General features: G+C 34.1%; 1 protein-coding gene across 6 annotated transcripts in view; it reads left to right on the top strand.

Annotated features, from left to right (window-relative positions):
- LOC106674274 (zinc finger protein 629) overlaps positions 1 to 26172 on the top strand; it is a 175763-nt gene that overhangs the window by 41083 nt on the left and 108508 nt on the right. For 2 of the 6 annotated variants that reach the window (XM_024226247.1, XM_014406900.2), the window contains exons 2-3: positions 12200 to 12911; positions 18796 to 18855. In XM_024226247.1, the coding sequence (XP_024082015.1) occupies positions 12360 to 12911; positions 18796 to 18855 (612 nt within the window). In that variant the 5' untranslated portion in view covers positions 12200 to 12359. Of the gene's footprint in view, positions 1 to 11930; positions 12912 to 18795; positions 18856 to 26172 lie in introns of those variants that run through there. The other 4 variants (XM_024226249.1, XM_014406903.2, XM_014406901.2 and 1 more) reach the window with 4 other exon arrangements.

Here is a 26172-nt window from a genome sequence, read left to right as displayed (position 1 = left end):
TAGAACTCACACTCACTCCCCAAAGCAATAGATATTCCCATATCTATTTATATATATATATATATTTATATATATATATATATATATATACCCACTCCATCCTCGTTAACAACTTACTTTTTACTCTCCAGACGTCATTCACTCACCCCTGAGTAGCTATAAAATGGTAATTTTTTAGTTCATGTTAGAAAACAATTCCATGTGTTTTTTTTAATAAAAAAGTAAATACAGTAGTTATTGATATAGTATTTACATATTACATAAGAAATATAATAAAATAATCTATGATAGATAGTATAAAAATTTATAATTTATATAATAAGAAATTATCCATAGAAATCCAAATAATTACTCAAAATACCCAACGCTGATAAATAATCGGAATAGGAATAATAGTAAATAAACTTGAATTACAATACAAAACGACATACATTTTTTTTTTAAATTATATAATATAAAAGTTAATAATTATTTAAAAAAATTAAGGTTTTTAGTTGAGATAAAAAAGTCAGTGTCACGTGCGGGATTCGAACCCACGATCTTCGGCTAGATACGCCGCTGCTCTATCACTTGAACTACCGTAACCTCGATCCACTCGGACACTAACTTCCCTCCTTAACTTTTGAATTTCCCTCCTTTTTGCCATTTTTCAATTGGTCAAGCGGACCTCGAAAATTAGTGACTTTTTTCAAAAGTTAAGCTTTATAATAAAATGTAAAATACTAAAAACGTTGTAATATACTAATGTCTTTAAAAATCAAGGTGCAGATGAGGGGAGTAAATTCTCGAAATTTCATATAACTAATAAATTTACTTTTAAAAAATATATAAAACATGGATAAAATTTCTTTAAACAAAATATAAACAAAAAATACAAATTATTCTTAAAAATTTACATGTTATTAAAAAGAAGAATCATCTAAAAGTAAGATTTCATTAATCTTTTTATGGAGTTTTCCTTGAAATGAAACATTTGGTGTCACGAGCGGGATTCGAACCCACGACCAATATTCATTTCAACCAAAATTTTACCTAAAAAGATTAATTAATTAATTTAACATAAAAGATTAATTTAATTTGTTAAATATACCACTAAATATAACGGGGTAAAATTTAATGCATTAATTATATTTTGTATATCTATGATCCATTGAGGATAAAACTAATATTGAACCATTATTTTAAGCAGAGTTTTTACCAAAAGTATTTTCTAAAATAAATACACAACAAAATCTCCCATTTAAACCTGTGGGGTATATTTTTTCTAATGTGATTTTAAAATTAAATTAATTATTTGAGTCAATATGTAATTGTGAAAATTTGAAAATCATTTCCACAAATAAAATGGCCGAACTAGCCCGACAACCGAAACATCGAAGTTACTGGTCACTGCCAAGAAATCTCACAAAATATTAAATTCTATTAAATATCTAAATTAAAATAATTTTATTATTTGTACAAATACGATCTTCAGTAATATTATTAATATTATTTATTTTATTAGTTATCTAAACCAGTTCTTAATGTAATGAAAAGAATGCTGACAATGATAGGAAAAATTAGTTTCAAGGACTGTACATGGGGATTTGGGTTCGAGCCCCGGTCATGACATTTTTTTTTCGTCTCAACTTTCTTTACACTATATTTCAACAATGTTCAACAATAATTTGTAACTCTACAAATTGTGAAAACGATAGAACAATTTTTTGAGGTGCAAATAATTTCACAAATCCATGAACAAAGAGATCATGTAATTCATTCATAAATAAAATATAATTTGATTAAATTTCTGGTGCGTAATAGGCTAAGTTTTAATTAACCGGTAATGTCGACGAATTCTGTACACGATTTATTTTAGAGAAATAGCCAGAATTGTAGAATTAATAGAAATTACAACCGTTATTAATAAATGGAAATGCATATTTTTTCCTAAAATTAATTATATGTAAAATACAATTATTTAGATTAAATTTATTGTATTGGCTATAATTAACAAATATTTCAAAAGGCAAACGTTTTTGAACTAGGTAAAAAGGCGCTTTCTTTGAAATAAAATGACAAATTGATTTCGTCCCCCTATGCCCCTATTCTTAAGCAGTTTTGTAAATATTTGCCTCCGGTGCCTTAGAAAGTCTTTCACCCCTTAATTTATTACTTTTACTCATAGAATATTATATTAAAACGACGCAATGGGCCCCTTCGAGCTGGCACAGCACCGGTCCTGTCCAGGTGAATTCCGAGGGGTGACCCGCACCTTTCTAGCATTTTTTAAATTCGCCCCAAAAGCTAACCCTTTTGTTGTAGCACGTGCCCGTATTGTCCGAGGGATTTTTATTTTTCGCCACCGAAAAGCGTGAGGGGTTCAGGGTTCGGCTATTATGTCCGATGATTTTTTTGTTTTTTTAATTTCGTATGAAAACGTTTAGTACCTGAGTGAGATCAACTTCCTAAACAGTTTACTCATAATAGGCCATCTGTGGGTCTGCCCCGTTGCATATTTATGCTCAGGCATTGTCCAGACATCATAAAAATATTTTGATATATTTTATCAGCATTTGTATTAAAAATGTTTCTCTGGGAAAATTTGTTTTCTATGTTAAACATGTGTATCACAAATCTGTAAATATGGGGCGGAGTTGGTCTTTGGTTGATTTGAAAAACATAAAAAAAATAACGGCTTCTATTGTACAAAACAATCGTGTATATAATATACGTATCTGCTTACTTTCAATATATGTATAAAGGATAGAATTTGAACCCACCCCATTCTCGCTAATAAGTAACTTTACTCTCCAAACGTCATACACTGCCTCAAAACTATTCGACATTCCTCGGGCGGGGTTAAAATCCCCATACTTTTACGCTAATAAATTACATCCATTCCGATAAATTAACATAACCACAACACCCGATACAGTAATAGAAGTCCGCTCACGTTCATACCGTCACATATTCGTCGTGGCGGGCGTTGAACCAACCCCATTTTCGCCAATAATTTACTTTTACTCTCCAGACGTCACACACTCACCCCAGAGTACAAGATCTTCCTCAGGGCGTTGGGGTTAAAAACTCCTTGCTTTCACGCTAATAAATGATTGATTGAATTGATTCAAACCCAACACGACCACAATGTACATTTAAAAATCCCTATACCCCTGAGATCAAAATATTATAAATGTCAAGCTTTTTGCAGTTGAAAATGTGTTCGACCGTTATTTTATTCTTGTTTAACAGGAACCTACGTGGTCGCTTTTCTGGCCAAAATTTTTCCCTTGAGCTAGTCTTGTATGGCCTATCCGAACTCTTGTCAGTATGACTTTTTTTCCCCTTTTCTTATTCCTGTTTTGTATATCCAGAGATTTTTGTCACAAATAGTACGAATTTGGGAAATAGTCTAAAATTTGGATATGACGATAGCCACTAGGTTCGCAACATCATAAAAGCCGGTTAAATATCTTAAATTTGAGTCAAATGTTGCATTTTATGAACAATTATTATTTTCTCTTTTCTTACACAAAATTTAATACATTTCTGTTACAAGAGAGAAACAACATGCATATAAATGCACTGTCAGCTTCAGGAAACGAATAAATTTATTAACTGGAGTCGAAAAATATTTTGGTTCCAGGATCTTTCTGGAATTCTGGTCTGCAAATGCTGGTTGGGTTTGTCCGAAGGTATTTCCCCATGTAGATGTAGATGTGGTGGTTCAGAGTGTGTTATGTACTACAACCTTTTATATTATATACTCCGGTCTGTACCTATAGTATAGCACACCTGTGAGACCTACTTCATCAAAAAATTTGATCAGTAGGGCCGGTTTCAGTGGTTGAATTTGTTCTACTTTTAAGTTGTACATTCCAAAACACTTCCTCCTGCGGGAAAATGTTGCGCCACAGTGCTTCTTGCAGAGTGTGCACGTGCCTGTTTAAATATACCAATCTTCTTCATATGGCCATTCTGTCCGCAGTGTCCTGTCAAGAATTCTGTCAGTATTCGAAGTTTTTTTCTGTTTGCTTACGTTGTTTCCTCATTTTCAAATTATCTATTTGTCTAAGTGATTAATAGCGTGAAGCTGTATGCCACAGAAGGTCTCGGACCTATCAGTGGTATGGCAGCGTCCGCTTTCTCGATGCCCTCTACTCCGACCTGTCCTGGGAACAAGCAGTGGAAGACTTCGTTTTACCATTATTTATTAATCTGTTTAGTTTAGTTTTTGATGGCTATCTGGCACGTTAGCTAGATTCTTGTTTTTGTACCCTTTGCTCAAGTTGAATTGACTACATCTCTCAATTGCATGTACTTACCTGGAAGATACTGGTGTTTTTTCCCATGTTCTGAATAGGTATTTCTCCATACTCAGTGGTATCTTTGAGCTAAAAATTTGTCCATTAACAAAGTATGACCTTAGATAGCAAATTATGTATTATTATTTATATAGCCATAGCAGGTTAATCAAATGAACTGTGCATGCAGTTGTTTTACGAAAAATTTGATTATAATTCCAAATATTACATCTATCAAAAAATAATTTTAGTTAGATATTTTTTGTAGGATTGCTACAAAACTAGCGAGATTGGGAGACCAGTATAATCGAAGATATAATTAAATTAATTTTCTTAATTTAAGCTAACTCGATTTTTTTTTAAATTTTTTAGTTGAAAATCTTTTTCAAATTAGGCCTATGAAATGAATGGGTATTTGAATTATTAAGGTTTTAATCAAATCTTTAGTTTTTAAGGGTTTTTTCCCAAATCAATTTGTTAATTTTTTTATTAAATTTTTTCTGGAAATAAAAAAAAATAGAATTCTGGTCTGCTAATCGCTGATAGGGTTTGTCAGACGATATTTGCCGTACTCAGTGATATTTTTTTTCACTAAAAAACTTCCAATAACTAAGTTTGACCGTAGATATCACAGAAAATTATTTATTACCATTTACATAACCATTGCAGGTTACTCAAATGAACTGTGCATGCAGTTATGTTTTACGAAAAACTCGAGTCTAATCCAAAATATTAAATCTATCAAAAAATAATTTTTGTTAGATATTTTTTATAGGTTTGCGACAAAACTAGCGAGATTGGGAGACCAGTATAATCGAAGATGTAATTAAATTAATTTTCTTAATTTAAGCAAGCTCGTTTTTTAATTTTTTTAAAATCTTTTTTTCAGATTAGGCTTACAAAATGAATGCATATTTAAATTATTAAGACTTTAAACGATTCTCTAGTTTTTTAAAAGGATTTTTCCTTTCTAAATCAATTTTGTTAATTTTTTATTAAATTTTTTCTGGAAATTAAAAAATAGAATTCTGGTCTGCTAATCACTGATAGGGTTTGTCAGATGGTATTTGCCGTACTTAGTGGTATTTTTTTAGATAAAAAACTGTCCAATAACTAAGTTTGACCGTAGATTGCGTAGAAAATTATTTATTATCATTTACATAACCATTGCAGGTTAATCAAATGAACTGTGCGTGCAGTAATGTTTTACGAAAAACTCGATTCTAATCCAAAATATTAAAACTATCAAAAAATAATTTTTGTTAGATATTTTTATAGGTTTGCAGCAAAATTAGCGAGTTTGGGAAACCAGTATAATTTAATATAATATGTAATTAAATTAATTTTTCTTAATTTAAGCAAGCTCGATTTTTAATTTTTTAACATCTTTTTTCAAATTAGGCTTAAGAAATGAATGGATATTTGAATTATTAAGGTTTTAACCGGATCTCTAGTGTTTTAAAAGGATTTTACCTTTATAAATCAATTTTGTTAATGTTTTAATAAATTTTTTTCTGGAAAGAATAAAAAGATAGAATTCTGGTATGTCGCAAAAAATTATTTGGTTTGTCAGATTGTATTTGCCATACTCAGTGGTATTTTGGAGCTAAAAATTTGTCCATTCACTAAGGTGTTAAATTATTTATTATTATTTACATAACCGTAGCATGAACTGTACTTATGATTGATGAAAAACTCAATTATAATACCAAAGATGAAAAATATCGGAAAATATTTTTTGTTGGTTATTTTTTAGAGGTTTGGGACAAAACCGGCCAAATTGGTTGATCAGGAGACCGAAAATGTAATTAAATTGATTTTGTTTATTTAACCAAGCTTGATTTTTAATTTTTAATTTTTGTTTTAGTGGAAATATCTCTTGTCCAAATTGGGGTTATAAAATGAATGGATTTCAGTTATTAAGGTTTAAAAGGAAGCTCTAGGATTTTTAAAGGTTTTTTTTTTCTAATAAATTTTGTTAATTTTTTAAAATTAACATCTCCTGGGGGAAAAAATCAACAAATAGAATTTTAAATCCATACGGAAGGCTCTAATAATGTCTTTATTAATTCCTAATACGGTTGATTGTGTTCTAATTTGGACCTGACAGGTAAATCAATATCCCATGTTGGCCATGGACAGGAAGGTATGTTGCTCTCTGCTGCCCCCGGCCACCCTCAAACATCCTCGACACTTGCTGTTCACTTATACGTACAACCAGACCAAATTATCTACAAAGGCCATTGTTACCCGTATCCGAATTGGTTTGAAATTGTATTTTGTCGTTATTTCAAATTAAATTGGATTTTTTTTGTGAAACTCTACTTTCACTTATACAAGATCGAAATCTTTATATTTACCTTAGATTTTAACTAATTATCACCAATATCTTAGAATGCTGGTGAATATTAACAAAAATACTTTTTTCAGAAAATTTAAAGAGAGAGTAAATATATAAAAAGTTGTTTGAATGTACTGCTTATTTTGCGTAATCAGCGTCTGTGCGTAATGGTGACTAAAAGCTGCACGTCGTTTATCTTCAAAGAATCAAAAAGCTTAACGCTTTCCACGTCCGCCCCGAATTTTACCTTTGACTCGATATCAAATGGCGAAAAAGGGTCCAAATTTGTTTATATAAGATACAAACGGGAATTAAAAGGGGGGGCGAAGGGGCAGAAGTCAACCCTTTTATCCCCCGGAATCCCCTTATCCTTCCCTTTTGACAGGGGCTGCGGAAAAGTAAAAATAACCCTTTGATCTGTCCAAATAAAGTCCCTTCTCGTTAACGACGCCGCCGGGGGCTTGACCACGTGGGGGTGGGACGGCAACGCGGCAGATGTCCCGCATGCATTTCCTCCGACTACTGCATTTCGGACTGCAATTACTCTTCTTTTGAAACATGTGTTCGACATCGACTCTAATTCATATGCACGAATGCAAATGTCGATTTTTTTTTGTTCACTTTATGTTGGTTCTTTCTTTACCGACAAAACAGACTGAAAAAAATACCAAAAATTCTTTATTAAGTCTCAAAAAGGCACATTTTTTTTATATGAAATAATAATCTGCGTTGGGTTAAAACTTTATATGCTTTAGTTTTACCATTTAGCATAAGTATGACCAATCAAATTTTTAGTTTTCTTAACAGGGCATGAAAGAAGAAAAGTCATCCTTAGCTTTAAAATACCGACCAGTTCACCCAAAATTTTATTTAAAATCATTGGGTGAACTTCATTAATTAATAATCATAGTTAAAATGAGAAATTACTTGTTCGAAACCTTTTCGCACTGTATGTGCGTTGTTATTTTTCGACAATAATGTACTTTTAAGAGTTCACAAGACGAAAATTGAAACCTCTTAGTTTATAAATAATATATTGAGAATGATTTTTGTCATTTATTTTGTTTATTTTAATAAGGCATAGTTTTCTTTTCATTCCACCCCTGAAACATCGACGATGTATTTTCCCCGTTGGCCGGATTTCGGTGGAAATAATCAAAATTAGCAATTTGATATCGAGCGGTGGTAGCATAAAGGAGAGCCCGTTCCGCCTAACAACAACAGTTGTGTTATGTTTGCTTATTGACACAACAATGTTAGGACATGGGCGGGGGCGGCAGCCGGCGTGGAAAGGCGGCCATCTTGCTGCATTCTGCGATGCATCACAACGGACTAGCATATGTGCCCACCCCGCTCGGACATGTTCACCGGGGGATTATCATCTTATGGAAATCCATTAGTCTTAATGCACATCCTCCTGGCCCAATAAATCAACCTGAGCCTCGACTGGCGGCCCTGACCAGGTTAAACCCAATGAGACGGACGTTGAGGTCTTTTGTCTTCCCATTGTCAAAATCAAGCATGAATCACGAACTTTTTTATACTTAACTCAATAAATTTTCAAAAAAAGACTGCTTAAAAGTTTATTAGACTTTTTTAAATTTTAATTACGCTTGTAAATTCGGTTTTGTCTCAAAAATTTTACACCAACTTGCAATTAAGAGTTAAATTTTTTCGCTATTTTTTTCCACCCCATGACAAAATTTTTATATATTTGTATACTATTATATTTGCTAGTGTAAAATTAACCTTAGAATATCTAAATATTTGGTTTGATCTCTAGTCAAAAATTCAATTCAATTAGCTGTAAAATCAAAACACTATGCGAGATTTGATCCCCGAACCGCTTGCTTGGCTAATACGAGTCGGATGTCCGGTTGTTCCATAATTTTTTGAAGTCGTGAGAAGCGTTCAAGAAGGAGGTAGTTTAGCAAAACACCTTTTTTATCTTTTACCGACGTTTCGACCTTTATTCTGGTCATCTTCAGGGCATAAAGTGTGGTGCTATTCTTGTCACAACAACCAATATGACACCACAAGAATAGCCTCGCTTTTATGCCCTGAAGATGATTTTTATTTATTTGCTGACGTTTCGACCTTTATTCGGGTCACCTTCATGGCATAAAGGTCAGGCTATTCTTGTGGTGTCATATTGGTTTTGTGTGAAAGTGTTGTGACAAGAATAGCACCGCACTTTATGCACTGAAGATGACCCGAATAAAGGTCGAAACGTCGGTCAAAAAATAAAAAAGGTGTTTTTCTAAACTATCATTCTTGACCGCTCCTAAAGACGTCAACCAACTATGGAACAACCGGTCACTATGAAAACCCACATGTTATAAATTAAAATTAACGACATCCGACTCTCGTATTTGCCAAGCAAAGCGGGCGGGGTTCAAATCTCGCGTAGTGTTTAGAATTTTATTTTAGAATAATTTTAAAGCAATTTAAAGCGGTTTCTCAAGGCACTTTTACGGATTAACGGACCTTAATCCTTAAACCATAAGACGCACCATTTCCATTTTTTCCTGAAGTATTGAAAAAATTAATTTTTTCTTGTACAGTTTATAATTCAATTTATTTTAATTAATTTTGAATTTTTTTTGGCTAAAATACATAACAAACAGCTGATATAGTGAGGCCCAAGAAACAAATAAGCAAAATTTGTAAAAACAAATTTTTTAATTGAAAATGAAAATAAGGGTCATAAACAGCTGATATAGTGAGGCCCAAGAAACAAATAAGCAAAATTTGTAAAAACAAATTTTTTCATTGAAAATGAAAATAAGGGTCATATGAAAATGGTTTTTGAACGTCTATTTGCACAAGGTACTACCAAAAAAATAAATTTTGGAATTCCACTTTTTTTCTTTTGGAATCAAGTGCCCTTGAATAAATGTTTTCTTGTAATAATTTCCACATATATTCGTAATTTTTATCGAGTATTTTTTTATATACAATTTGCGAACTGGTTAAAATTATCTATCCTTCGGCTCTTCATTACCCCTCTTTTAGTTGGTAGGGCGTCCGCAAGGGCGAAGGTTCAGCCCTTTGCCGACGGAGCGCCACACTACGGGCCCTCTGCCCTTATCGTCGAAGTCACCATTTGACCACTAATTCACCCACTTCCCCACCCCTTTGGTAACGAAATTCGATGTACAATTAGGTTTTTCAGTGAGAAATTATGTTTTTAAATCTAACTGAGCTGATGACGCTAAACATGCAAACTTTCGTTATTTTACCCTTAAAAAAATTTTGAAAAAATATTTTAAATTCTTTAGTCCAACTATCCCTTTTTTTGGAAAAAAGCAGGTAGTCACGGTTGAATTTTAGTATGATATTACATAATGACATAGAAAGACAAATATTTCAAAGTTGATTAAAATTCCCATTATAGAAGGCTTTTATCATTTAAATCCGTATATTTCAAGTAATATCTGACTTATGACAAATCGATTTCTTTTCTTTTTTTTCAATTTTAAGCTCTATTTTTTTTTAATTGCGTACATTCAAACACAATACTCTGTTTGTTGATCTAGCTAAAGGGACATTTCAAAATAACCTCAGTGTATTTTGACAATATCACATTACAAATATGGTGTGTTTTCTTTGTCAATTAGGATGAGGTGAATTAGCATAAATTGTTAGTAAACTGAGAGGCTTTCATAGTCTATACATCAGAGAAAAAAAACTAGATTTGAAAGTGCTCAATTCATTTTCCAGTCAGAGCCGAGAGTTGATCTTCGTTTTGTCGTCATTACTGATCGTCTTGGTCCGGCTGTTCCCGCTTTTATAGCGTTTCGACATTTCGCATAATCATGGGCGAGTTCAGAGAAAATATATTTAAAAAAAATTCAAAATCTGTCAGATCAAAACAGCGATATCTTCGTATTCACAATCAAATCATTAAAAAAAAAATTGAATGTTCTCGATTTATTTTGGTGTCAGTTAGGAGCTGTTGTTAGTACTTTTTAGAGCCGGGGAGTTGACCTTCGGCCCATACTCGCCTTTTTGGCTTGACGCCTTTCGACTTTTTGCCATCATCATTGGTGGGTTTAAACAAAATATTAAAAAAATAAATAAATAAAAATCTGACCAATCAAAACAGCGAAGTTTTCTTAACTACAATCAAATAATTTTGAAAAAATTTGAGTTCTCAATTTATTTTTGTATTAGTTAAGAGCTGTTGTACGGACATTATAGAGCTGAAAGTTGACCTTCTGGAAGATCTTTTGATTTTTTTGCCATCGTCATTGGTGAGTTCAAACAAAATATACATATTTTTAAAAAATAATTAAAAATCTGACAGATCAAAACAGCGAAGTCTCCTTAACCACAATCCTAAAAACTAACTAAAACTATGAAAATCTGATGGAGTGTTGGATTTTTTTGTTAGTTTTTATTTTTAATATGTTTTGCATTCTAGGCACAAATGCCACATTATGTCACATTATATAGCATAAATTCAATCATAAGGTATTAAAACCCAGTATTATTTTTCGAAAAGTGTCCGAAATATTATAATTTGGCTCTTGGCGTATCAGGTTGAATTTGAGTTTAACGTCTTTAAATCCTTATATCCGCGGATCACGTTTCGTTTGACACATTTTTCTACCTGCTGCGATTATGTTCGATTTCGTTATTGAGGGACAAAAATTGTTGTTTGTTGTTGCTGGTATCGACCGAACGGCGGTGTGATTTCACGGGGGGGCGTCCGTCGGCGGGTTTTTTCCCGGGTCGGCATGAATGATGAACAGGTGTCAGTGCGGTCGAGGGTGTTCTCTTGGCGGAGTACGGGCGGAGAGTGAAAGTGATAGGAACCTTACTAAAAATTACGGGGGTGGCTACCCCTCCGAGAGATCTTATTCTCATTCATCCCCTCCCTTGTAAATTCCCCCACCATCTCCTTAAACACCCCACCCGCACCTAGCCGTAGAATTTTTACCACTGACACTTACCCCGGGCCGGTTCAGTGTCTGCCGAGAGACGGGTAGCGCGAGCGGTGAAAATTTTGTTGTTTTTTTTTCTCGAATTTTTCCGTGGGATTGTGCGTGGCGGCCGCGACGGTCGGGGCCGAGGGGCGATGCCCTTTCTGGAAAGAGATGTGACTTTTTCTCCAGGGGTCGGGGGTGGCGTAGGGGAAGGAAGACGCGGGTAAAATCTTAACGGTGGGGGGGAAGTGTGGGGGTGTGGGAGTGGGGACGCCCTTCAGACGCCGGCGCGGAAAACTGTAAGGAAACCCCCCCTCTAACTGCAGGGGGGCTCGGTGGGGGGGGATTTTTCTAAGAGATGCCTGGAAGACGGGGGGTGCTTCAGTCGGCGACGGGACTCTAGTTCGGCAGTCCCCCGCCCCCGCCGCCGCCAAGAGAGATCTCAGAATTTTTTCCGCCCCCTCCAGCCCTCCCTCCTTAACCCCCTCCCAACCCCCAGAAAGGGGGCTTTTTCCTTGCGCCGTCGTTTTCTTACGTGGCACCCCTCCTCCCCCGCGGTATAAGTCTGAGAGTTACTTGGGCCTCCGGTCTCAGTCGGGTACGGACCTCCTTAGTGAGAACTGGGACTTGTTGTGTTTCAGTGAGCCGAGTATGTGCTTGTGATTATCCTCCGGTGTGCCTGTGGTCTTGTGCGTCTTACGCCGTAGGGTAGCAGCCCCGTCCTTCGCGATCCGAGGACACTTGACCGGCCTCAAGATTATCTCGACACCGTTGGACTTACGCTCCTCTTCGGGGGACCAGATGTCGGCGGATATCCAACAGGCGGTCCTCATCCAAAGGCCCGTCTTCAAGATGAATCCGGCGGCCGACTTCTGGCAGAGGGGACCGCCTTCGGCGAGCCCCCAGCTCAGCCCGGACACGCAGCAGCAGAACGGGCAACAGGATTACGCGACGACTGTGACCCCGGCGACCACCACCACGGGGACGCAGCCTCAGCCGCAGGACCAGCTCCTCCAGAGGCAGTCCCCCGAGTGCCAGAATCAACAGCAGCAACAGCCCCAGCCCCAACCGCAACAGCAGACGCAGCAGCAATCCCAACAGACTCAGTCCTCCGTCGGTTCGCCTCACGAGCCGGCACAACACACCTCGCCGCCGATCGTCCGATCCCCACAAAACCACTTACAACAACAACAACAATTACACCAACAACAATTACAGCAGCAACACCAGCTCCAGGGGGTCCAGCAGAACCCGCAGGAGCTGCCGCAAGACCTCCAAGTCGCATGTGTCAGCCCCTCGTTACAGCTCCCCGACCCGAAAGCCATGACAGAGAAGTTAGTGAGCGAATTACAGGTACGTCAAAATGGTTTATTATTTTTAAAAAAAATTGTGTTGACAAAGTCGTACTTCACGCTACCCACGTGTACGCCTGCCGGGCCTCGAAACCCTCCCCTCATCAACACCCCAGACACGTTTTTTTTTTTTTAACCACGTGATTCCCCTCCAAAAAAAACTCGTCATTCTTTATTTATCTCCACCCTTTCAACACCTGATCGCCGGCGAAGGGAAACAAAACAATGACAAACTTTTTTCTGTTCTCTCGCATATAAAGTGACAAAAATCGGGTCTTCCGCTATAAAAAAAACAAAACAAAAAAACACTTTCTTTTGCTTTACACGTTTATGCTAAATAATATGTTTTTACCACGTTGAATCACTTAAAATCGCTAAAGTTTCATTTCATCCTGTACTGACGAAAAGTTTCTTCAAGTCCGTATGTCCGATCAATTTTTACAATTTGAAATTTAATTCCCATTTCGATGATTGGTAGTTGAATATTCAGAAATTTACAAAAAGAACGGCGTCTGATTTTATTTGTATTTCCCCGCGCTATTGGTGAAATTTTATTTCAAACGGATATATTTTCCAAAAAGTGTCAATACCCGGTGTATCCGAACGCCGACTCGATGTTATTATATTTTTATTCGCCCTCCTAAGTTTTTTGAAGTGCGGTAAAACGGGTAGATTATATACGTCGGAAAATAAACATAAACCGCCGGCACCCTAACTTTGAAAAACAAACATTGGTTTTTCACCCTGTCGAATATTTTAAAACTTCTTACCAATCGGAATTATCATACGTTTGTCACATTGTTAAAAAAAATTAAATTTGACAAAAATATTTTTTCGGCCGTTGATTATATATTTTTTTAGTAAAAGCAAGAATCACGAATAATTATATTAATTCAGTGATGTTTGAACAAAATCGTTTTAATTGTTTTCAGCCTTGTCATTTTTATTAATGTATCGTTTTTGAAAAAATATCAAATTTCAAAATTTACGGTTGTAACGCATCAACGTATATTATTTGTCGCGTCCATGTCCTAACTATTGCTTGTTTACATTATTGACACTTTTGACATTAGATTTTTGGAACTTTTGAAATTGACTTTGACTATAATACCTCATATCGTGAATATCAATTGAAAATAATTTCCACAAAATTACTATATTTTCCGTTTTTTTAATTATGATTAATAAAAGGGTGGGTTGTTTTTCGCGGAATTTTCTTCTTTTCCTTAAGAAAGGCTGAAACAAGTTATACTTCGTTGTAATATTTCCCCTGTCAACAATAAACAATTAGCCACCTGCTCATCATAAATCAAAATTGACTAAATTAAAAGTAACTTATTCAATTAAATTTCATAATTCAAAAAGTTGTTCCGTGGAGATATTGTTTACTTTCATAATAATTTAACAAAAGTCTTAATGCTGCAAAAGCAAATATTACAAAATTGATTTATTTTATTTTTTTCAACAAACATCATCATTATAACTTAGTTTGCCAAATGATAAGACAAAACAGTTGGTTTGGATTATTAAAAAAAATTATGCTTTTATAATCCAAATGAGAATATACAGCAAAAAGAGAAGAAAGAAAAAAAAACTTGTTATATTTATTGATACATGCAACTTTTCCGTAAATTTACGTTAAAAAAAATAATTTATATAAACAGATCTTGAAAATAAAAATTCTTGGCTGTTTTGCTATTTCATCAGTGCTCACTTCTCAAATCCAATTAAATGAATATTTTTTAAGACTTTAATTCAAAGTTTGTTGTAAACCTAAAAAACCTTGAAAATCAAAATTTGAACAGTTTATAATATTTGTGGAAATAAATTTTGTCTCAATAAAAACAAATAACCTGTTTTAACTCATGTAAACATTTTTGTCTTAAAATCAGTCAAATTCGGCTTTTTAAATATTATGAATTTCTTCTATTTCTTTGTCTTTCTAAAGTCTTCTTAATATTTTTACCGAAGGAATTACTAGCTTAGATTTTTTTTTAAATCAAAATATTTAAAAGCTGTCATTAATGTTTGCCAAAGTTCTTTACATCAAACATAATTTTCAAAATTCCTATTTTCGTATGTTTTCTGGGTCGAGTAATAAAACTGGTTTATCCCTCTAAAAGCTCCGTAATTTTTCTCAAGTACGGGCCTCAAAATTTTCAACCCCTGTCAGAAAACATTCCGACACTTTTACCCCCCCCCCCTAAAAAGTAAAAAATAAAAAATGGGAATCGATGTGTTTTTATTTATATAATCACGTAATATCATCGTATGACAAGGGCCGAGAGATGAAAAGGAACTGGGGGGTGGGTGGGTGACAGGTGGTGTGCGTGCGGCCCATGGAAATTGGGTGGGGGGAGCCCATGCGTGCGCACACTTCCCCTCCGCGTACTTCGCCTACCCCCACTCCTTTTAGGGGACGCCTCTTACGGCCAGTCGTCCGCCGAACTTTGCGTACGGCAGAACTCTCAGCCCTTATTTTATTATTTATTACGAAACTTCCTTTACCCGACGAGCTTTCCTTCCCAAAACCCTGTTTTATGTCTCAATTATTTATTTTCCCTTTTATCTTTAAATTTTTTAAGTAGAGAAAATTCTCTAATCTTCATTATACAAAAGAGAAAATTATCAGACTCATGTTTTAATAATTACGAGATGTCTAGAATGGATTATAGTATTTGATATACCATCAAACAATACAATCAGTAGTTTTATTTATGAAAATTTTCATTGTCTTTACAATATATAAAAAAAGACTAGCGAAATTACCAACAAAACTTGGAAGTATTGCTTATTTTATAATAAATATATACAGTTTATTTACAATAATAGTAATAATCTCTTCTGTGCTGTGTATCTATTGCATCCAATAAAGTATAGTTATGCAATTAAGTCCCAATCTTGTCGATTATTAAACCCAAGATAAAACTTAACAACCTGTACTACCAAATTATCGTCCATTGATCCGTTATTTGCTGCTTTGAATCGATCCTAATCCATCTAGAAATAATTATAAAAGAATCCCGAATCACAATAATAAAAGTCTAAACGATGAGTAAATTGTGAAATATTTGAGTTAAACTTAAAATCCAATATTAACTTAAAATTGTTCAACTCTCCTGAGATGTTTTTCCATCTTGAAATAGTTTTTTTCTGCATTTTTATATCATGTGTATGATTTTTGGTACAAATAATTATTGAAAGATTGGAATTGCGAGATTCAATAATAAAAATATTTATTTATATATTGCCAAAATTAAGCCGTCATATCATTACAAGCTGTTTTCTTGACTACTGGGCGAACATGCTTAAAAAGACCAATAATTGTTAAACTGCGTGAAATTGCTGGAAACGATAAAACGCCTTTTAAAGGTTACAGTAATACTAAAGAATTTTACAACCTTCAATATTAAATTGAAAAGTCTGGATGGAGGAGAAAAAAGGAAATAATAAACTTTACTGCGGCGTAAACGATAGATTATAATGTTAAAGATATATTTTCCGAGTTGGAATTTAAATTTATTCCCCTTGATTATGTTGAAATTTAGATTTTCCTTGTCAAATATTTTGCCTAATTACTATTTTGTTAATTATATTGAGTGTATTATTATTAGTCATACAAGCCTATGGGAAATGTTTAAATTATTATGGAGCTAAAATTCGAAATTCTAATTAAAGTACAGGAATAAATTTTATAATTTAAAATGGTTGTTTCGCATACATATTTAGTAGTTTTAGTATTTTAAAAGTATAAATTAAAGCTTTGGATAGATTAGTTTATAAAAGGTTTAAATGTTAAGGCGAGAAATGACCTTAGCCGTAAAAACGCCCTTAAAAATTAATAATAATAATAATATATTATGTGTAATTCACGGGTAAAATTTGAAGGTTTTCTCGTATTGTGTTTTTTGGGAGTTTAATTTGTAGAAAAACACAGCATAGCAATTAAAAATTCCTTGATTGCGCTCAATATTAAACTATATGTAATTATTATATTGTTAATTGTGTTTTGTGTGTTATTCATGGCTGTAATACGAAGTTCTACTCAAATTATTATTATTTTTATTGTTTCATTTTTTTTTCGGACGGGGTTAATGTATAGAAAAATACACCGCAACAGCTAAAAGTCCTTGATTACCTTGAATTTTAATTTTAACTTGTTACGAACTATCCTTGCTAATTATTATATTGGTAATTGTGTTTTATTTGTAATTCGTGGTTGCAATTTGAAGAACTATCGAAATTAATTTTTTGTGGGGTTTAATAAGTAGAAAAATACACCTCAACAGCTAAAAGTTCTTGATTATCCTGAATTTTAAATTTAACTCGTTACGAACTGTTTTGGCTAATTAATATTTTATTAATTGTATTTCATTTGTAATTCATAGTTATAACTCGAAGATCTTCTCGAATTATTTTTTTAGGAGTTAAATTTGTTGAAAAACACATCGCAGTAGCTAAATGTCCTTGACTATGCTGAATTTTAAATGCTATATAATAATAAATAATAATAACATATAAATAAAAGAATATACTATAAATATATTTAATATGATCAAACTTGTAAACAATACTTCTTTCTTTTTAATTATTTTATCAACTTCTACTTAATTATATAAATACTCGATTATTTGTTCACATTTTTTTCGAAATGAAAAATTTGTGTCACAGGCGGGATTCGAACCGAATCTTTCCGAATTCGAAACAAATCGAACAGCCGAAAGTCATGGGTTCGATTCCCGCCTGTGACCGAAATTTTTCATATCGAAAAAATTGTGTATGACTAATTGAGTATTTATACTTATTTCTGTTAAAAGCGCACTTTTGACGTATGGCAAAATCCCCAAAGTACTATAATATATTTTATTATATTTACCAAAATTCAAAAAATGATATAGTTCCATCCCTATTATTCTACGATTAGGATACTCATGGAAAATGTACAATCAATCATTTATGAAACTTTTTTATTTTCGATAGTTTAAAAATTTATAAAAAGCTTTGCTTGTACTAAAAGCGTCTTAAAATTTTGTCATCCATTTGAGCGATACTCGTTATAATCCGTTTTATTCGTTTTTTAAACATAAATAATGAGTTTTTCATAAAAATTACCTTATATTTCAGTTCATTACGTTTATACAATATATCTCAATACATTTTATTTTTTATAAATACCGGTGTTGGTATATATTTAATAATTATAATTTTCTGGAAGTAGGGGAGAAATTTGTACATTAAGAACTATCAGATGAAAAGAAATCTGGAAAAAATACTACGTCATATGGAATCTATACAAAAGAGTAAATCTAATCAGATAGAAGTGAAATTTTGTAAAAAAAAATTTCCCTGGTAATACAGGGTTTATAAAAAAAATTGACTGAGTGTAAAGAATTCTTTATTTGCTGTTTTGAACATGTAACTTAATGACTATATATTTATAATAATTGTTTTGTGAGTCTGTTAATTTTTAAAATAATACTGTCCATAGGTTCATCAGATTTAAAAATTATTTCCAGTCTTATTAGTCTGATGTATTTATAATTGATTTATCCTTTTCCAGCGTGAAGTGCAACAATGTCAATTAATTTTAATATTAGATTTAAGTTTATTATGTTATATTGGTGATGTTCATATCAAATTCTCAGTAGTCATTTCATGGTAAATGGTTAAATATGGTGGTGTTCTTTTAAAGATAGGGTTATTGGCGCTTGTTTTGGTGGTGGGCTGGATGCTGCGGGGGCGGCATAGTGGCCAGGAGGGCCGAGAGAGTTCTCTGCAACCGCCCCCGCAGACGCCCCTCGGGCACTTTTGGCTATTAACATGTGTTCTTTCTCTGTTTCTGCTTCCTTCTCCTTACGCCTTTACCTTTCGTCGAATCTGTGCAGAATCGGTCTGGGGTGATATCCGACCGGACTTTGGAAGAATGCTGGAACGCCCTTCAAAGAGTGAGTCGATTATTTTCAAGCCCCGTTTGTCATGTTTTTTAAATGTAGTATTTGCATGGATTTTTACTATTTGTCGTGTTGCATGCTCTCCTTTAGCACTTTGTGTTTGTTTTATGCCACTATAACTTGCATATTTTCCGCCTATTTTTCAATACCACACCTAGAAATCAGACTTTTGACATTTATAAGATAATTTATCATTTCTATCATTTTTATTTATAAGGTCGTCTGGAGGTATTTCATTTTTCACGCCTAAAATCATGTTATCAAATAGAAATATATCAGTATGAAAAACAATTCGTTCATTAACAATTCTAGATCTTAACTATTATTGAAATTCTCAAAGTATACCGGTTGAAATAGGCTTCAAGGGTGTAAATTGTATATCCTTAACAACTTCATTGTATAAAAGTCATTTACCTCAAGTGACTGACCTATAAAATAACTTGGAAGTATAAATTGGGCCATTTTAACGGTTTTACATTATTGCACACAAAAATGATATCGTCCAATATATAAAAAAGACATTGTCTTCAAATGACTGGCCAATGAAATACCTTCTATGTACAAAAACGTCCAATTTAACGGTTTTTATAATATTGCAAAAAATGACATCGTCCAATGCTTAAAAGTCATTTTTTCAAATGACTGGTCAATGAAATACCTTCTAAGTACAAATTGGGCAAATTTAACGGTTTTTCATTATTGAAAAAAAATGACATCGTTCAACGTACAAAAAAGTCATTTATTCAAGTCACTGGCCAATAAAATACCTTCTATGTACAAATAGATTCAATTGTATACTCAATTTTTTACATTATTGCAAAAAATGACATCGTCCAATGCAAAAGAAAAGACATTGTCTTCAAATGACTGGTCAATTAAATACCTTCTATTTACAAATTGGTCGAATTTAACGGTTTTTATATTATTGCAAAAAAAAGACATCGTCCTATGAATAAAAAAGTCATTTGTTCAAATGACTGGTCAATGAAATACCTTCTAAGTATAAATTGGCGAAATTTAACAGTTTTTCATTATTGCAAAAAAATGACATCGTTCAACGTACAAGTCATTTATTCAAATGACTGCCCAATGAAATATCTTCTACGTACAAATAGTTTCAATTTAATGGTTTTTATATTCTTGCAAAACAAGACATCGTTCAATGTATAAAAAAGTCATTCATTCAAATGACTGCCCAATGAAATACCTTCTATGTACAAATAGTTTCATTCGGTTTCATTCTTACAAAAAATGACATCGTCCAATGCATAAAAAAGACATTGTTTTCAAATGACTGGCCAATTGAATATCTTCTATGGAAAAATTGGTCCAATTTAACAGTTCTTTCATTATTGCAAAAAAATTACCTCAAGTGACTGGCCAATAAAATAACTTCTAAGTACAAATTGGAACATATTAAGGCAATTGTACATTTTTTGTATTTACTTGTGCATGCTTTGAGTGAGCTTTGTTTAATATTCCAATGCTTTCTTTGTTGTCAGTTTATACTGATTATATTCTGCATGTGATATAAGCTTCAAAGGAAATTTTCATTAACACCTTTACAGCATATATTAGTTTATTCTTGAAATAAGAAGATAGAAAACTATTTTGAATTTTAAATTACCAAAAAAAATATTTTCAGGCTGCATTTCACACACATATTAACTTGTTCAAATCATTTATAGAATCAAACCTTAAATAAACCTCGGTAAAAAATTTAAAAAAATATAACAGATGCTTTATTGGGTTTGTCAGTTTATCTTTTAAACTCGTTTAGATTTTCGGGAGATATGTGATGCCAAAGGACCAAATTATTGACCTTACTAGTGGAATTCGTTCATCAATCTTAACAGGCTAATTAATTTTGAAAGAGGGGTGGAAAGGATGGAAAATCGACCCCTTAGGCAGATCCAATCGGCTTCTGAGCTCGAATAGTATCAATTGGTTTTTCTACACTGAACCGCTGTTCATCCTGCGATGTTAATTTGTTTTTGTGTCGGAAGCGATGGGGTTGTGCTTTTTGTCAGCTCTGAGATTTTTTCCGGATTACGATTTGAAAACTGGCCCGACCGGTATGTTAATCGGCGTATTGTTCTAACCAGGGGCCAAGAGTTTGTCGCATGTCAACTGTCTTGCACTTTCCCTCCTTTTTTTTGTCTTTTCACTGCATTTCACTGTCTCAGAAGATCGGTCTTCTTTTAAACTGTGTTTCTGGCTAACGGCGATCGTAATTTAATGCCTGGCATCGCAACTGTTATTACTGAGCGCTCATGACGTGCCGTACCGAACAACAATCAGTAATAACTTGAAATTACGCTGCTTGATCGTTTACAAAAATCTGATGTTAAACCATCTCTTAAAGGTAGGTCGATGACTAGAAGATAACCAGTTAATTAAATGTGTATTTCGTGTTTATTGGCTCTTTAATGAACACCGATAATACGTTTTAAATAGCGCACGGATCAGTTTTTTTCTGTTTAAATTGCAGTAAATTACAACTACCTTCAATTCGGTAACATTTAAACTGAGATAGGAAATGCAAACAAAATTAAAAACAAGGGTGGAGAAAATACCCATTGGTCAGTAAGGTCTTCCCAGTCCGTAAATCCATACCGACTTAACTATGTGTCGTAAAACAGTATTTTTGGGAGGTAAGTCAGGGTGTTTGTCCGTCGTGTAAGATCGTTTTGTAACTTCTTGATGTTTCGGTCCTGTTTGAGGATTTGACGTGAAGCGTGTATGTGATCCTGGTCGCACCTTGAACGCATTGGAGGGGGGGTATTTGAAATATTAAAGGATCAACCTTTTACTGAGAATTTGGAGGTCGTGAGATGCGGTCTGGTGTGACGTAGGTTTTAGAAAAACATCTTCTTTATCGTACCAACGTTTCGATCTTTAATGAGATCGTCTTCAGGGCTCAAAGTGTTTGTTTTCCGTGTAGATGTGTCATTCTTGTCTGTCATGTTGAGAGTGCCTCTGGACACAACAAACACTTTGAGCCCTGACGACGATATCAATAAAGATCGAAATGTTGGCTTGATGACCGCATCTCATGACCTCCAAATTTAAGTAACGGTCACCAAACACCACACATTTTTACAGGACACCAGTCCTTTATTCCTGGTTAAATTTTATTCTTTGCTTTTGCGTATGGTATGGTATGGTGAAAAAGGATATTAGGAAGCGGGGTTTGCACCTCCCAGGCACTGCAGCCTTCTGGCTTATTGTACCTTCCTAGTTCCTTAGTTCGGTGCAATAGACTCAATCCTTCTTCCTAGAAGTATCAGGTCATTGACTGCTTTGTAATGCATCATCTGGCAAAGGTTAGGGTTGTTTGAGAGGTTTGTGTCCAATAACCAACTTGGACATATTCTGAGAGGATACTGCTTTCAATGACTTGGAATAACCAAAGTGAGATGGGTATGCAGTATGAGGTAGTAGGTGGATGTCCTTGAACATGAACACCCCGGGTGCCAACGTCGATCTTACGTCTCAGCTTAGGTTAACAGCCCAAGAACAACACTGCCCCAACTCAAGAAAGAGATGTGTACCACAGTTGGACAGTTAAGTAGCAGTTGTGAAAACCTGTGGTCGGGGATTATATTTTGAGAATTACGTTTGGAAGAATTTAATAGCTTCTTTTTAAAAAGATAGTTCGCATTCACAGCAGTTGTTTTTAACGACCGGATTTCGAGCTCATAGGTCATCATCAGATCGAAGGAGTTCTACAATCACATCTCTCCCACATGGATTGAAAGACAGAACCCCTCGATCCCCTGGTTTTTATATCAGGACAATTATCGACGTGCGAAATCATCATTTCTATTCGTTTTAATAGTTTTTCTAAAATTACCAAAAATGGGCAAATTATTTTGCCAATATGAAGCAGTACAATGTGTCGGGTTTTGGGTTTGGTTCGTATATACCAGTGGTCGGCAAACTCGTCGTCCAAAAGAGCCAAATATAATCAAAAATACAAAATTAAAGTTTATTCAAAGAGCCATTTTTTGAACTTAAGCTTTGTTTTATTAGACATTTGTATGGAAATAATTAGAATTAAAAGTACGCTCTCGAAAGTAGGGGTAAGTCTGCTTTTATGTTGTTTTTAATTTTAGGCCCGATTCCAAGTTCTCATCGATAAGCCGATTTCTTAATCTACTCTTGATAAAGTTCACGCTTGAAAATTATTGTTCGCATAAATATGTAAACTCAAATAAAGAAAGAACAGGAAACGCTAGTTTCTTCAGTTGACCATCATCAAGTGTTAAAAATCAACGTATCTTCCCTCGCCAGATCTTTCAAAGCAGACTGTGCTGTAAATTTAAGTCACATTTATTTTGCTCCAATAGCTGTAAATCTTTAGCTCTTTTTTGAGCTCAAAAATTCTTTATTTTTTTAAATCTAGCAACTGCATTTCAAAGCTGCCAATATCAATATTAAAGGGCAAAAAATTTTGTTACCGTGGCATTCAGAGGTTTTTTTTAACGAAGGCTAGCGTCGCTTTGTTGTTTCTAAAGTCTTTGAACCTGCTGAGCAAATGTGTGGTGATTAGTGACAGTTAATCGATAATTATTCAGAAATCGTGAGATGCGGTCTGGTGTGACGTAGGTTTAGAAAAACCATTTTCTTTATCGTGCCAACGTTTCGATCTTTATTGAGATCATCTTCAGGGCTCAAAGTGTTTGTCTTCTGTGTAATTGTGCCATTGTGCCAATTGTGTGTGAAGGCAAACACTTTGAGCCTTGAAGTTGATCTCAATAAAGATCGAAACGTTGGCTCGATAAACAAAATGGTTTTTCTAAACCTACGTCACATCATACCGCATAATAATAATAATAATTAAATACTCGAAATTCCCTAGTTAAACTATTTCGCTATGGCGTTCATCGTGAATTTTCTTCTTTCTGTTTTGACTTGATGTCTCTAGCCTTGAAATTGGCAGTCACTGATGCTGATGGGCAAAACCCCTCCTGTTTTTTTCCAACTTGTCGATTCATTTTAGAAAATCATGGTTCTTTCTAGCTTACTTCCCGATCGAAAATAATTCACGGATGTCTATCACCGTGAGAGTGGGCCGCGGGTTCTTCCTCTATGGAAACACCAAGGGGTTCACACCATTAGAATAAATAAAACGGAGAATCCAGGGTGGATGAAGACAATAAACTCCTGGCGGGCGTGTATCTGCATAATATCTGTTGTGTTGTTTGCACGGCCCCCGGCCTAATTGGAAGTAAAACTACTTGTTTGGCCCGAGTGTTGTTTAATTGGCCCTAAATAACGACGGTCAGAAGATCTTTACCCAAGATTGCTACCCCGCGAAACACAAAATGGCCGACCGAGATTTTTAATCCGAATAGCACGCAACTACTCGACTTTTTTTGTACTTCCGACAAAGCAAATTGGATGATACTTCCTCAGACCGTGAACTTTTTTTTGGACGAAAAGATAAAAAGGTTAGTGTCCGCCTCATATGAATACTAGTAACTTTCAAGAATATTGTAATGATTTTGTTAATTCGAGGAAAAATATACAAAAGGATAAAAATATAAACAATGTTCTTTTCTATGAATAAAAGTAAAACAGCAATTAATTGTAATGTTTAAAAAAGTTAGATTTTTTTTTTGCTGAAGTTTAGTGGCGTCACAATCGACATAGCAGTGCCTAATAATTTCTACTTTTATTACTTTATTTTGTTTGTTTCATATAATTCACTATTTTTCGTGGTCCGCTTGACCAATTAATATCATTCAATTAATTAAGGTTTTTAGTTGAGATGAAAAAGTCAGTGTCACGAGCGGGATTCGAAATGGCATTGAAAAACGGCAAAAAGGAGAGAAAATTCAAAAGGTGGGGTTGAGATGGGAAGTTAGTGCCCGAGCGGATCGAAGTCACGATAGCTCAGGTGGTAGAGCATCGGCGTATCTAGCCGAAGGTCTTGGGTTCGAATCCCGCTCGTGACACTGATTTTTATCTTAACTCAAAACCTTTATTTCATATGTTGTACGAGTATTGGACAGGAGGCCAACAAAGAAAAACCCAAAAATTAACGCCTTCATCAGACCTCTATTACAAATAATTATCTTTATTTTATATAAAATTTATACACATTAATGAAATACAACAATTAACTTACCCAATCTATACCTTAACCAAAATCAAAAAGCATACAATTTTTTTTTTTTACCGTCGTCAGAGATGAAACAACTAGCATTCCAGGTTAGAACTTATGGCCCATGCTCCAAGAAAACACAATAAATCCTTTAATGACAGTAATATTTAGTCAACAAATTTTTCCATTTTTTTACCATTTTTAAAATTAACAAGGTAAGCCTTGCTAAAAACATTTTTAACATGTAAACATAATTAATAGTTAAGAATAGAGCTCTAAGCTTGTAAGCTCATTTTTGATGTAGAGCATCTCTTTTAATAATTCCATTATATTTCGTGGTCCGATTGACCAAATAACAACTTTCAACTAATTAATATTTATGTAAGATATGGGTTGAAATGAAAAAGTTAGTGTATCGAGCGAGATTCGAACTCACGACCTTCGGCTCGATACGCCGCTGCTGTAAAGACTTGAGCTATTGTGACCTCGATCCACTCTGACGCCAACTTCCCATATGAAAAATAAACAAATAATACAGAATAAACTTGTAGCAAGAAAAAAAACCAACCAAATTAAATCTTGGCTTTAAAATATCTTAACTACAATTTAAAATTTTTGAAATTATAAATTTTTTGCCTTCTTAGTAGTATTTGAAATTTTTAATAATAATCCTCTCTTTATTTAAAAAATAATAATTTGCATTAATATTTTCTATAAATTTTAAACTTAATTTTCTCTTTGAAATAGTGGAGATAGTTGTAGTCCATGATTCTATCAGAGGAGTATAGTTTTCTATACCATCTCGTTACTATTTATTAGAAGTATTTCTATGTAAGGTAGTTTTCCACCTCTTATTCAACTGTAAATTCTAATTAATCTTTTTATGTAAAATCTTGGTTGAGATAAAAAAGTCATTGTCACGATCGGGATTCGAACCCACGACCTTCGGCTCAATACGCCGCTGCTCTAACTTGAGCTATATTGACGACGATCCATTCGAGCACTTGAGCCGAAGGTCGTGGGTTCGAATCCCGCTCGTGTCACTAACTTATTCATTTCAGCCAAAACTTTACATAAAAAGATAGATTAATTGAAAGAAGTAATTTGGTCAATCAGACCACTAAATAAATGGATTTAAGTAAAACGAAGGATGACTACACTAACAGCTCCCCGTAGCCACTTCATATTTCGCCGAGAAT

The sequence above is a fragment of the Cimex lectularius genome, unplaced genomic scaffold (genome assembly GCF_000648675.2).
Source record: "Cimex lectularius strain Harlan isolate CLEC.00 unplaced genomic scaffold, Clec_2.1 scaffold126, whole genome shotgun sequence".
Lineage (NCBI taxonomy): Eukaryota > Metazoa > Arthropoda > Insecta > Hemiptera > Cimicidae > Cimex > Cimex lectularius.
Note: the sequence above shows the minus strand (reverse complement) of the source record. Positions and strands in the feature narration are given on the sequence as shown.